Raw genomic sequence first — 13,931 nt, forward strand, 5'->3', positions numbered from 1 at the left:
TATTGGTTTACTGTATTATGGTAATAAAAATGTCAAAATGATCAAATTATTTATGGTCTTAAAATGGCTTAATGTCCCTAATCATACAGGTCATTTAGTAAGCATCACAATTTTATTTTGAACTGAAATATGACTTTTTTTAATGTATGACACAAACACTGAATGACAACTCAATGAAAAAAATTTACTTTCAGTTTTCTTTGTGTACAAACAATCATCAAACATTAATACAGAGTCATCCTCAGTGGCAAGAGTCTCAACATTTTAGCAAATTCACAACTTGCCTCTAAAACAATAAACAGTGCAAATGGACACGCGAGATGCTCCGGGAAAAAGACACCTCATTATAAACGTAAAAAAAGTACACTTGCTGGTTACTTTCACCTTTCCATCACAGCTATTGATCAGACAAAGCATAGCACAGGAGTGTCTAATTGGAGAAATATCAATAATCTTTAACTTGTCTGTTTTAAAAAATACAAAATTAGTACACTCAAGACACTTAAGGAGAACAGATCACCACAGCAACAGAATGTAGAGTTGCAAAGGCCATTTTTCACAGCAATGTTCTCCTAAACTGCAGCCATGTGTGATTATTATTAAACTCGCTATATGAGGTGGTGAATTTGAAATCACATTCCGTATTCTGGAATGTTTAGAATCGAAAATGGCATATTCATATTTCAGACGGCGTTCAGCAGAACATTTACGGCAATGTTTTGACCCTTTGAAACTCTAACATCTGTCCATCTCAGTTATCCTTCAGTTCTCGGCTGTAATGAGGCCATGCTGGTCTAGCTTTGAGAACGTCAAGTCCGGCTGAGTTTATCTGGAGGCATGAAGCCGGAGTCTCCCAGCGATCGGAGACCCACTCGGCCGCTGGGACGAATCGTCAGCCAGGTGATGCTGCCGTTGTTCAGGCCCATCCTCAGCCAGCCCTCGGGAGGAAACTGCAGAGCCCTGGAACAAACACATACTTTTAACAGACACTTTATTTGAAAGAGTGTAAACTGACAATACATGTCTCCCGTTATAATCAATGACGCTATAATCTTATTTACATAGTTAGTTATGATGAAAGCATTCGTGAGAGTGCAGAATTCGTTATTTCATATGCAAAGGTGTTAGCCAATCATAGCAGTGGACATTCAAATCAGGGTAGAAAATGGCTTTTATTTACTAAAATATGACAATTTATGATTTAAAAATCGTACTAACATTATACTATGCAGTTGCTAGGGTCTGAGCGGTTTCTTACTGTCCCAAGTCTCTGAGATATTATGGTCTCTAGATATGGCTTAAGTTCATTCAATGTAAGTCTATGGGATTTTTTCATATACTAAACTTTAACACTGTTCACAACATTTAACAACATTCTTTAACACTGTTAAAGTTTAAGTGTTAGAAGGATGAACAACAGCAATCGTGATGTTTTACTAAGCAAGAATCAATGATAAAAGGTTGCAAACAGAGTTTTTTTTATGAATTCCACATATTCAATATGAAAACCCATTTCTGGCACATAAGGAATGAAAAAAATCATGCTTTGGTAAATCATGATTATGACATAAAAGAAGAATTTATGATATACTAGTCATAATTATAAGATAAAATGTAAAAATAATCTAGTACTGTCAAATCGATTAATCATGAATAATCACATCTGACGTTGACGTTTTTGTTTATATATGTGTATATATACTGTATATGTACACATATATACATACATATATATATACACACATATATTTAAATATATATATATTATATAATATATATGTGTGTGTGTGTATATATATATATATATATATATATATATATATATGTGTGTGTGTGTGTATATACACAGACATGCGCACACACACACACACACATATACTATATATATATATATAAAATAACATATATACACACATATTATGTAAACAAAAAATATTGTTAGATGTGATTAATCAATTTGAAGGCACTAAAATTATCACATAAAAAGTATATTAAATATTAACTCATAATTTTTACTTTGTCATGACTTTTGATCTCATATATTCAACTTTTTGTCTCATAATGACAAGTATCTCATAAATCTGACTTTTATGATTTACCAAAGCATTATTTTTTTCTTATGTGGCAGAAACGGGCTTCCACAAAACGTTTGCAACCACACGCGCATAATACAAAGTGATCAGAGGCAGAGCATACTTACGATTGCACTTTCTTTAATGGACAGACTATTTATGGTTTTCATAAAAGCTTTCAAGAGGACAAAAAGAAGGATAAAGAGACTGGACTGAGTAGCAAGCGAACACAAACCTGCACACAAAATAGCGGATGACATTAGCATGACAGACGATAATCTCGAAGCTGTCCTCCTTCTGCTTGGCGTCGGCTCGGTGGATGTACCGGCGGAACGCTGCCTCGATCCGTGCGCCATCCTCGTGGTACTGCTGAAACCAGCACAAGAGTTTCACAACCTTCCACGTGAGGACAGGAAGGACTCCACGGCGCACCCACGACAAAACCAAACTCAACATTCCTCATCAAACAACAACATTTCAGACATCAGGCTTTAGGATGACCAGCAGAGAAATACTAAAGAAACAAAATGTGCGTTTGATGTTTGGTGAGATGGTTTCAGTGTGGGTTTTGTACGCCAGCAGTAACATTAGCGGTGTGTTCTGTTATGAGCTGAGTCATCAACAGAACACAAAAGACATAGACTTAAACTTAGACTTCAAATGAGCGATAACGCCTTCAGATGGGCTAAGTAAGACTTGGTGTTTTGCACTGACCGCTGCCTCTGGTTTCCAGTGAGCGACAGGTGGGACGGGCTCTATGGGCGCACCCTCTCGCAGTAAATCACAGCTTTCAAGCTTCACACCTAGAACATAAGTGAAACAAATAACCATTCTGAATCTCTACAATGGCAGCACTTTGCAACATGAAATATCAATTCATAGTATTTAATTAGCACACGTTACAGGAATGGTTCAAGCTAAAATGTACAGACCGAAATTGGTAGGTCAGTTCTAGGTAATGGCCATGTTAATTTTGACAACTGGTATACATTTTGGATTATCATCTCTAACGCAGTTATGTTCATGTGACATTGCAGTGTTGCATTGTCATGAAAGTTGATTCTTTTTATGCATTTTTAAGGCTTGCCCCATTTAAATTTTAAACCGTTTAAGCACAATAAGACACGAAAGAGAATTAATTTGCTATTCACACGCTTTCCTGACAGACATTTACACCTGAGCAGTCTGTCACACAGCATATAAGTATTGAATTGAGTACCTAAACAGACAAATGCATACAAAGTTATGTTAAAATGTCAGTCTTGGCGAGTATTCATGTAATATAGAAAATATATGAATTTCATCTGAAACATTGGCATTGTAACAACCTTATTTATTGTTAAAAGGTTAATTGTCTGCATAAGTATGAATACATCACAGCCATTTTGCCTTGAATGATTTATCCTATCATAATTTGATCAGAATATGACTGTAGAATGAGCTGTACCTGGCAGGTATTTGCTGATGATGTTGGCTGTCTCTGTTGCTCTGGTCATGGAGGAGTGGACGAGCACATCGTACTTCAATCCGAGCGCTGCTAATCTCTGTCCTGTAAGCTCAGCCTGTTCACGTCCTGCAGGGTTTTTAATTCAACACAATCAAAAATGTTATGTTAAAATACTCAACAGATGTTTACTTCATCCCAATTACAAGCAATATAAACTGCATATATGGTTAATATTTCCTCTTTAGCTTTGTTAGATCACATTTAAGAATTACAACCCTGTGTGGGAACGGCAGGGGTACAAACACAAAACTCACTCTTGCACTCACACTCTCACACTTACACACACACACACGCACGCACACACACACAACAAACACACACTCACTCACTTGGATATGTGGTTTATGGGGACTCTCCATAGGCGTAATGGTTTTCTAATGTACAAACTGTATAATCTATCCCCCTACACTAATCCTACCCCTAAACCTACCAATCACAGACAACTTTTGGCATTTTTTTTATTTCAAAAAACACCATTTAGTATGTTTTTTAAGCCGTTTGGTTTATAAGGACACAGATGTCCTCATAAACCATGTTTACGTTGTAATACCCATGTCATTACACATTTGTGTCCTCATAAACCATATACAAGAAAACACACACACACAATAACAGTAGGCCCTGACAGGAGGAGGACAGAGTAATGCCTGGTTCAGATTACACGATTTTAGCCCGATTTTGGCACGATCCGTTTGACGTAGGGTGTCGTGGGGATTCGTAAAGGTACACAGGACCTAAAATTTCCACACTTTTATTCCAGTGGATCCGCACATACTGTGTGTAATATAAATGTGTAGTGGTCCTTGAAAATGTGTTCTGATATATATTCTTCACAGAAAATGAGCCAAGGCCAATGAGTCTGAGTTTGAAAAAATAATTAATCGTATAATTTTTCTCTTGAAAAAAATGAAACCGGATCCTACAGACCCGAACACCATACAAGGGTTAATATATGCTGAGGGATCAGTACCTAAAGGCGTCAAGACCCTCTCTTTATCTCCTTCCCCCTTGAGGTTGTACTGAGAGTGTCGGATGAGGCAGATGTAGCGTGTGGCCTTGGGTTTGTTGTTCTCAACATCTGGACATCCGTTGTCACCGGCAATCTCCTTTCTCTTCCCGTTCACCATAGAGGAGGGCTCACGTCTGAAAGCGTCAAAACACAAATTAGGCCCACTGAACTCAATTTAGTAAGCAATGACATTGGTGGTTACTACAGTAAATACAAACACTACACTACAGCAATGTATAGTTGAGTTATACTGGGAGAAACCTGACAGTTAATTATACACTTTTTAGAGACTGTGCAATTGGTTTAAAGACATTTGAACACTCAGTATTTCAAACTGACCCATTTTTATTATTGAGTGAGTTCTGAGAAATACTGTTTAATCGTTTTTTTTCTCATGAACATTTCCATAGAATGTGTGCACATGATATCTATTATGATTATGAAGCTTGAGGGTCAATTTGAGTCGCATATTTCACAAAGGCACGGACTCGAAATAAAAGCTTTTTTTTGTAAAGATTTTATTACAGTTTCTCAACTATCCTCTAAGGACTAATTCACACAGCACCGAAAGACATCGACCAATGCCAACAGACATGTTTGGTTTGTAGGATCAGTGTGTATTTTGCCATTGGTCAGACCTTGTTTTCTCCCATTGAACATGTTCCATTGGCTTTTGTCAGGTTGTATAATGTCTGAGAAGTGATGTCCTGTAATCTGGTGATTGTCTGCGTTTTGGTGCAGTGTAAATTAGCCTTAAGTGTATTTTAATTTACATTTATGCATTTGGCAGAAGCTTTTATTTGAAGTAGCATACATTGAATTCAAGGTGTGATTTGTTATCAGTTAAAAATAACTACAGTACTGTTTATAATATTCACAGTTTAAGTAGTGTTGATGTATTTTTCATAGTTTCCATTATTTCCCATATTTATTCATTACATTAAATCCAGTTTTAGGGTCCCCACCATAAAACTCATCCCCAGATTTTGAACATGATACAAGGGTATATCTGAGATTGAAAACATCAGTTGGCAGACACTTTCTAACAAATTAACTTATAAGTAAGCACATTAGGCAAGTAGAAACTATTAGTGACAATTAACCAGGGGTGCGTTTCCCAAAGCCAACTATGGTCTCAGACTCAGAGCATAGAGTTCAATGGAACTTGCAACCATAGTTGGCTAACGATGCTTTTGGGAAACGCACCCTAGGTCTGACTACAACTCCCTGAGCCAATAATAAGATCAGACACCATTTCAGTCAGTGCCAAATGTATGTAAAGACCTGGGATCAAAGCCAAAGGATTTAAGATCAACCTTTAAACTGGGTGATCCATTAATTATCACCATTGATCAAGGCATTTTACCTAAGGCCGCCCCATAACGCTAACGGGCAATAAAAAGTTAATGGTTTTCTGAACATGCACCATGGTTGTGTTCCTCCAGAATCCTGGAAATAGAATGTAAATACAAATCGGAAATAAATAACCCTCTATTTCTTACTTGTCCCAATTATAATCCCATCCGTTCGCAGTGGGCAATGCTGAAGGCTGCGCTGCGTGCACGGCAGCCAGAGTCTTTCTGATTCGGCATCGCTCTCCGAAGTACCCGTGATTATCTGCCGCGACCGCCGCGCACACGAGCACCGCAGACCCACCGGCGAATCCGCACGCGAGACTGACCGCTTTCCGAAACGACATGACTCAAAAGACAGAACAGAAATCAATGCAGAGTAACTAGCGGATATTCTTCAGCGGTATGACGCACCAGTCCGACGCTATGAGTCACTCCGCTGAGGAAGTGTCACTGTTTCCTCCTTTCTCACAACGTAAAGCAAAATAATTGACGGTCACTTAGACCCTGCCATCATAAATATGTGTTTTTTTTCCTAAACCATGAGTAAGAGTGTATTTGGACTCCACAAATAAATGGTTTAGTGATATAAACAGAACTTCCAAAAGCAGTCACGACTTTATTTTTGAAAACAGTGCCTAAACGGCCATCCATTTTCAAAATAAAAGCCTTCAAAATACACATTTGAGATTATTTGAATTTTTTTTTAAATTAAAGTAAACTTTCATATTTTAAAGTTTTAAATACGCTTAAATACCCATGGTATTTTATTCAATTAATTATACGTTTTAAAACATATTGAACTGATTAAACGTTTATTTTATGATTTATATAATCTTTCTGAATCACTTTATATAATTATCTTTAAGAGAAAAAAAAAGCTCTCTAATAAAAGGTAATACCACGGGTTTACTGTCCAATTAAACGAAATTATTATTTATATTTTGTATAATGTAATATTATTGTGTATTTTGCTCCAGACCTATAGGTGGCAGTAAAATGACAGCAAATGTTGCCCGTGAGCAGTGGGTTTATGTTTTGATATCGGTGGCGACATGTTTTGCTGTTGTTGATTAAAAGTGTTGTTTTACTTTGTTTGTGCGTATCATATACCCGCATATCTGTCTCTTGCGTTATAGTAAAGATGGACACGGATGAGGAGGGAGACAATAATGACTGGGATCGCAGCTTAGAGTCAGACATGCTGGAGACAGGTGGGTTCAGCTGGACAACTATGTGAACTTCAGTGTATGTTATTTAAGTATTGCATATTATGGACATTATTTACTCACGCACACATGTTTGCTTAGTCTAAATGCACAGCATATGTCTCATGACAGCTTTAGTTTGCTATAAAAACTTTACTTTGAATAGACTGCGTCTAACCAGAGCCCGTCTACGGAGAGCCTGTCCACTCCCTATTGTACCGAATTTTGGTTGTAGTACCACCAGAGTTCCACTGGGGGCGCTCGCCATGAGTGCAAAATGAATGGGAGTCAATGGGGCTAGACGGCTAAATTTGTCTCCCTCACCCGATTGCCGTTGAGAAATCTCAGATCTGATTGTAGATTTTGCAAGTTCAACATGGGTTTTAGGTCGAAAGTTGAATGAACGAGTACTTATGTCGTTTTGATTTCTTACAGGTTGAGTTGTTGTTGCCCATAACACGCTAGCATTCTGCTAATGACGTCAGCATTCTGACGTCATTGACATTTTGAAAGACTTTTTTAAAGCAAATAAGTGACTCTAAATAATCTAACACCCAGCAATGTGTAATTTCTTTGCATCTCCTTTCGAATACAACATTCAAATTACTAGACAAAAAATTATATCCTGAGAAAAGTGGATTTTGAGGGGTATACCGCCATTGACCTCCATTCATTCTGCACTCGTCCTGTGAGCGCCCTCATATGGAATCAGAGTGGAACTGCAACCAGTTCAGAAGCCGGAAGTGCAGTGAGAGTGAAACTTCTCGCCATATTAGACATTCTCTGGTCTAACTGTCCTTATGTGATTTATTATTTCAGAAGGAAGTATCACTAACAGAGTTACTTCCATATCTCAAAAAGTGATTCTGCATTTTGACCTGGACTGCTTCTATGCACAAGTTGAGATGATCCGGAATCCAGCCCTCCGAACCAAACCTCTTGGTAAAACACCAGAGTATAAACTTGAAAAAAAAAAAAAAATTCACTTGCCTAAATATACAACAAATATGTCTCGGTGCAGTTACTGAGATAATACAGACAAAAACACATGAATGGTTCTGCAAAACAAATGCAATCATACATATACAAATGTGCACAGTCAAGTAATAAAGAAATACGTAAACTGACTACAAATTCATCAAAATACTCAAACCTCATTCCTATCCTTCTGACATATGTAATGCCATACTTGCCTCTGTCTACGTCTTTGGTCTCTTAGGCATACAGCAGAAATACATTATTGTGACATGTAACTATGTGGCGAGAGAACAAGGCGTGACCAAGCTGATGTCAGTGACTGATGCAGTGGAGAAATGCCCACAGCTGGTGCTAGTGAAAGGAGAAGATCTCACCAATTACAGAGAGATATCCTACAAAGTCACTGGTCAGATCATACTTTATTTTCTTTTACATTTTATTATGCGTTTGTAAAGTGTATATATTTGTATATTAAATATATGTATTATATATAATTATAATAACAATGAATATACTATACTATAATTAGATTGTTTTTATATATATAGATTTGCATATTTTATATACTACAATTCAAAAGTTTGGGGTCAGTAAGGTTTTTTTAAGAGAAAAAAATACTTTTATTCAGCAAGGACGCTCTAAATTGTTCAAAAATCACTGTAAAGACATTTATAATGTTACAAAACATTTCTGTTTCATTGATAATAAGAAAGGTTTCTTAAGCACCAAATCAGCATATTGAAATTATTTCTGAAGGATCATGTGACACTGAAGACTGGAGTAATGATGCTAAAATTCTGCTTTTTCATCACAGGACCAAATTATATTTTAAATATATATTAAAGGTGCTCTAAGCGATGTCACGTGTTTTTTAGGCCCAAACATTTTTTGTCACATACAGCAAACATCTCCTCACTATCTGCTAGACAGCCCAGGGTCCACAAACGGCAAGAAAAACAAACTGGCCCAGCCTGGACCACGAAACATAACAAACAGGATTCCAGCCAATAACCGACAAGAATGATTTGGGAGTGGGGTTAGTGCGCCTGCACATGAATGGGGGTGTGGGGAGTGGAGGAGAGAGAAGCATGAAGATGGAAGTTAGCTAGAGGAGAGATGTCCTAGACTAACGTTAAAAATGTATATTCTTGAGAATTTTGATATGACACACGACGTTCTGATGAACAAATAAGAAAAAAGAGGGAAAAGGAGAAGGAACGCAAAAAAAAAGTGTTTTTGCTGTAGTTTTGATTAAATACTGTAAATCCTACCTTGGTGAGCAAAAGAGATTTCTGTCAAAAGCATAATATATATATATATATATATTGAACTTAAGTGTATATTTGCATAATGCTAAGCTAAATATCTTTTCAATTACCTTATCTGCCCAAGACTTGCTGATGTCCTACTGCCCCCTAGTGGAGAGGCTGGGCTTTGATGAAAACTACATGGATGTTACAGAAATGGTGGAGAGAAGACTGAAAGAGACCCGTATTTCAGATCTCTCCTTCAGTGGACACATATATAAACATGAATGTGAGTCGGAGCGCCACTTCAACCAAGTACTGACCAGTGGTTGCAGGGCATTGGTTACAAATCTAGACTTGTAATTCAAAGTTTGCTGTTTCAGACCCCATAAGTGGCAGTTAATGAATTGGAAGAATTCAGCATGCCCTTTTTCTTGTTGTTTTTCATGTTCAATGGGAGAATTGCTAGAGATTTCCGGTCATTATAAATCCTCATGCTCATCTTCAGGTGTGGCAGTTGACGAGGAGAACGCTCGACTGGCTGTAGGCTCTGTGATAGCAGCTGAGATGAGACAAGCCATCTTCAGCATGCTGGGACTAACAGGCTGTGCAGGCATCGCTAGCAACAAACTCTTGGCCAAGCTGGTGTCCGGCACCTTTAAACCCAACCAGCAAACCACCCTCCTGCCATACAGCACCGCTGAGCTCATGAGCAGCCTTACAGGACTTATCAAAGTGCCTGGTAAGATGACGCATACAGTAAGCTCACCCATCTCATGCCATATATACTGTTTATTTTCTGTAAACATTGGCTGTGTTTACAGGGATTGGGTACAAGACACGTGAGAAGCTAAAGGCTCTGGGTCTGGTCAGTGTGAGAGATCTACAGTTATTTCCTCTGCCTGACCTGGTGAAGGAGTTTGGTGAAGTGACCGCTAAAAGAATTCAAAACCTCGCCTGTGGCATTGATGAGTCTCCAGTCACGTCTGCGGGTCCTCCTCAGGTATTCTCCATTATTATTGTAGATCCTTCAGGCGTAGTCTTGGTCTTGCAATTTTATCTTCTGAGGGTGTTATCGGTGCTTTGTTTAGAAATTACATTACATTTAACATGTAGTCATTTAGGCAGAAACTTTTATCCTCCATTTACTATACAAGAGCCAACAGTAATTGCAATACCATAATGCCATTGGCAAGAGTAAGCTAGAGTTCTTACTTGAACTTTTGAGCTTCTCTAGCTTACTCAAAAAATATTGTACATTTATTTTGTAGAAACATAATTGTTTTTGAAAGAAGTCTCTTATGCTGCATTTATGTGATTAAAAATACAGTAGAATCAATCTTATTTTGAAATATTACAATTCAAAATAACTGTTTCCTATTTCAATATATTTTAAATGTAATTTATTCCTTTGATTTCAAAGCTACATTTTCAGGATCATTACTCCAGGCTTCAGTGTCACATGATCCTTCAGAAATCAGTCTAATATGATAATTTGCTGATAATTTTTTTCTTATTATCATCAATTTTGAAAACAGTTGTGCTGCTTAATATTTTTGTGGAAACTGTGATACGCTTCTTTCAGGATTCTTGAATGAATAAAAAGGTCAAAATAACAGCATATTTAAAAAAAAAAGAAAATTTGCAACATTATCAATATAAATGTCTTAACTGTGTCTTTTGATTAATTTAATGCATCCATGGTGAATAAAAGTATTAATTTCTTTAAAGGAAATCTACCTATGAACGATAGTATATACAGTATATCCAAATATTTGTGAAGCTCCAATGTATAAGCTCCAATCCTCAAACAATGCAAGAATGATGCAGCACGAAAGATAAAATCATCTGTAAAATAAATGATATATTTCAGTCTCTCAGCGACGAGGACTCGTTCAAGAAAATTTCAACACTAGAGGAAGTTGTGAAAAAAACTGAGGAACTACTCACCAGCCTGACTGAGAGGTAAAAACTACATTTTACAATGTCAGAGTAAAGTAAAACACAATAGACTTTTGTTTGGCATGTCTGTCGTTTGTTTCTCTGTTTAAATGATCTGCAGGATGCACAAAGACGGCAGGCAGCCACACACATTCAGACTAACGATTCGCCGATACACGGTCACCAATCGCTGGTTCAATCGAGAGAGCCGACAGTGTCCGATACCCAACCACACCGGGCTCAAGATCATATGCGGTACAGTTCTGCACTTTTGCATGCTTTTTACTATATAATGCCTTTACTGTATGTACACAAATTATTGAGAGATGATTGTGCTGTGCTGTTGTTATTCATATTCACCTTTCTCTATCTTAGGAAACAGTGAGGCTGTGCCCCAGTTACTGTCATTGTCAGTGAAGCTCTTTCATAAAATGGTGGACACTCGTGAACCGTTCCATCTGACCCTGCTGAATGTGTGTTTTAGTAACCTGCAGGCTAAAAGCTCCAGCAAGAGCTCCATCGCCTCTTTCTTCACACACAAATCTCCTACAACAACACAAATGACATCTCAACGGCAGGTCAGTACATGTGATTTTCCTCGTTTTAGAGTTATTAGTTCTGATAAAACACATTAAATATCTGCATTTCTAACTATAAAATACAACAAAGCCTTTCTTCATTTCTCAACCAAACTTATGCCAAGGCTTTCTGTTTTTCCAAAGCCATCTCTGAACTTTTAGAGATCTTAATAACTTTAATAAAAGTTTATAAGGGACTAGTTTTTAATAATTCTGTTCACCTTTTATTTTTATATATATTTATATAAAATATAAGATTGTTTTAATGTTTTTGAAAGTTTTTTTTTATGCTCACCAAGGCTGTAAAAAAATACTGTAAAAAACAAAATATTGTGAAATAATATAACAATTTAAAATAACTGAATTTTCAGCATCATTACTCCAGTCTTCAGTATCACATGATCCTTCGGAAATCGTTATATGATAATATGCTGATTTGGTGCTTATTATTATCAATATTAAAAAGTTATTGTACTGCTAAATAATTTAATTGTACTGCTAAATCATTAGATTTTTTATGAAAGAACAGCATTTATTTGAAATTAAATATTTTTTTAACATTTTAAATATTTACTGCCACTTTAGATGAATTTAATAGCTTATCTCAAACTTATGAACAGTAGTGCATTTATATATTTTATTTATTTAAAAAATCATATATATATATATAGGTCTTGCTAACAGACAGTTGTGTATTAAACTTTTTATATGCTGATTTAAGTCAACAATAACTGGAAAACAGTAAAAGTTAACAGAATCTGTCTTTTGAATTGTCACTAGGTGGAACCTGATCTCTGTGAGTCTGTAGCAAATTCCCAGTTTACTCAGGCAGATGTTTTACGTAAAGAAGATAAAACATGGAACAGCATTAAACCAATAGAACACATGTCAATATTTCCAACCCAAGAATCACAAACACAGCCAACTTCAATCAACCCCATATCTCCCATGCAGCCTGTTTTTGAGCACTCACAAGTTACAAACATGAACATTAGAGAGTCTTGTATGAGCAACGTTCCAGAGGAGACATTGTGTTCCAAGCTGCCTCCAGGTGTCGATCCGGAAGTATTCAAACTCCTTCCTGAGCACATTCAGATGGAGCTGATTACCAGTTTTCAAAATAAAGACTCTGCGGAGCTCATTTACGGATCTGCCGACACATCTTTTGAAGACGACCCAGCGGATCATTCCACGTTGACTTTTAACCAACCAAGAACACCTGAACGCTGTGAGCCAGCTTTGAATTATTGCAGAAATTCTGCTTCTCATAACCATGAACTCGACAAGACCTTGTCATCTGGGCTCATCCAAGACACGGAAAGTCATGATATCCCACCCACCACTCAGACACCTCAATCAGATATCCCTCCGAATGTGGACCCTTATGTATTCTCACAACTTCCTGCTGATGTGCAAAGGGAGTTACTGACAGAGTGGAAACAGCAGAAACCGGTCCTCAAAATCCCGGCCAAACACTCGCATAAAACCTCCAATACCAAAGACAAGAGGAACGCTGTTAAAGGCAGCCAGTGCAACAACATACTGAAATACTTCAAACCCAACTGAGGACAGAAACACTAAAGTGTCTGTTTATAAAATCAGATTTTTTTTGTATGAATGTTCAAAATAACTATGTAAACCATATCTTTGTAATCAATAGTACAGAAATATGTCAATTCTGTCATGATTTACTCGCCCTCATGTCAAACATGTATGACACTCCCAGGGGATGCTGGGAAACAAGGTCATCCTTGTTTGGAACAATTATGTGAATCATGACATAATTTTAATTTTTCTGTGAAATATTACTTTAATGATGTCAGATATATGTTTTATTTAGTTAATAAACCATATATGTCTTTAAATAACCACTTTGATTAAGTCATTGTATACGCAAGAGCTGAACACTGTTTACATACAGTATACTTATAATAATAGTGTATAATATCTGTAATATTATAATATTTATAAGTTGCAATATTCAAATACTGTACTGTTCAAAAGTTTGGGGTTGGTAATGTAGGTAAATTCGTTTTTTT

At 36.8% G+C, this 13,931-nt stretch overlaps 2 protein-coding genes across 3 annotated transcripts; one reads left to right on the top strand and one right to left on the bottom strand.

Annotated features, from left to right (window-relative positions):
- Positions 1-163: 163 nt before the first annotated feature.
- pgam5 (PGAM family member 5, serine/threonine protein phosphatase, mitochondrial) lies at positions 164-6,588 on the bottom strand. Of its 2 annotated transcripts, none has more exons than XM_084413442.1 (6): positions 6,091-6,588; positions 4,550-4,722; positions 3,520-3,645; positions 2,787-2,875; positions 2,308-2,438; positions 164-960 (listed from the first exon to the last, which is right to left on the bottom strand). In XM_084413442.1, the coding sequence occupies exons 1-6, from the start codon at positions 6,285-6,287 to the stop codon at positions 810-812; spliced, it is 867 nt and encodes a 288-aa protein (XP_084269568.1). In that variant the 5' UTR covers positions 6,288-6,588; the 3' UTR covers positions 164-809. The 2 variants fall into 2 exon arrangements, with proteins under 2 accessions (XP_084269568.1, XP_084269567.1); XM_084413441.1 differs by having other exon boundaries at positions 2,308-2,441; positions 6,091-6,584.
- Positions 6,589-6,930: 342 nt separating this feature from the next.
- Positions 6,931-13,754, top strand: poli (polymerase (DNA directed) iota). Its single transcript, XM_084413443.1, has 10 exons — positions 6,931-7,154; positions 7,968-8,090; positions 8,368-8,532; positions 9,519-9,662; positions 9,882-10,115; positions 10,198-10,376; positions 11,247-11,338; positions 11,436-11,569; positions 11,690-11,892; positions 12,673-13,754. Exons 1-10 carry the CDS (start codon positions 7,085-7,087, stop codon positions 13,456-13,458), a joined length of 2,130 nt encoding a protein of 709 aa, XP_084269569.1. The 5' UTR covers positions 6,931-7,084; the 3' UTR covers positions 13,459-13,754.
- The last annotated feature ends 177 nt before the right edge of the window (positions 13,755-13,931 follow it).

This window comes from Rutilus rutilus (assembly GCF_951802725.1).
Source record: "Rutilus rutilus genome assembly, chromosome: 7".
In the NCBI taxonomy this organism is placed as follows: domain Eukaryota; kingdom Metazoa; phylum Chordata; class Actinopteri; order Cypriniformes; family Leuciscidae; genus Rutilus; species Rutilus rutilus.

What these genes read in the sequence shown, in the direction of transcription:
- pgam5 (XM_084413441.1), bottom strand. Translation starts at nt 6,287, where the DNA reads ATGTCGTTTCGGAAAGCGGTCAGTCTCGCGTGCGGATTCGCCGGTGGG. An exon ending in TGGGATTATAATTGGGACAA is followed by an intron (nt 4,723 to 6,090) that starts GTAAGAAATAGA and finishes TGACGCTTTCAG; the next exon opens with ACGTGAGCCCTCCTCTATGG. An exon ending in CATCAGCAAATACCTGCCAG is followed by an intron (nt 2,876 to 3,519) that starts GTACAGCTCATT and finishes CTTATGTTCTAG; the next exon opens with GTGTGAAGCTTGAAAGCTGT.
- poli (XM_084413443.1), top strand. Translation starts at nt 7,085, where the DNA reads ATGGACACGGATGAGGAGGGAGACAATAATGACTGGGATCGCAGCTTA. An exon ending in CGTCTGCGGGTCCTCCTCAG is followed by an intron (nt 10,377 to 11,246) that starts GTATTCTCCATT and finishes GATATATTTCAG; the next exon opens with TCTCTCAGCGACGAGGACTC. An exon ending in AAATGACATCTCAACGGCAG is followed by an intron (nt 11,893 to 12,672) that starts GTCAGTACATGT and finishes AATTGTCACTAG; the next exon opens with GTGGAACCTGATCTCTGTGA.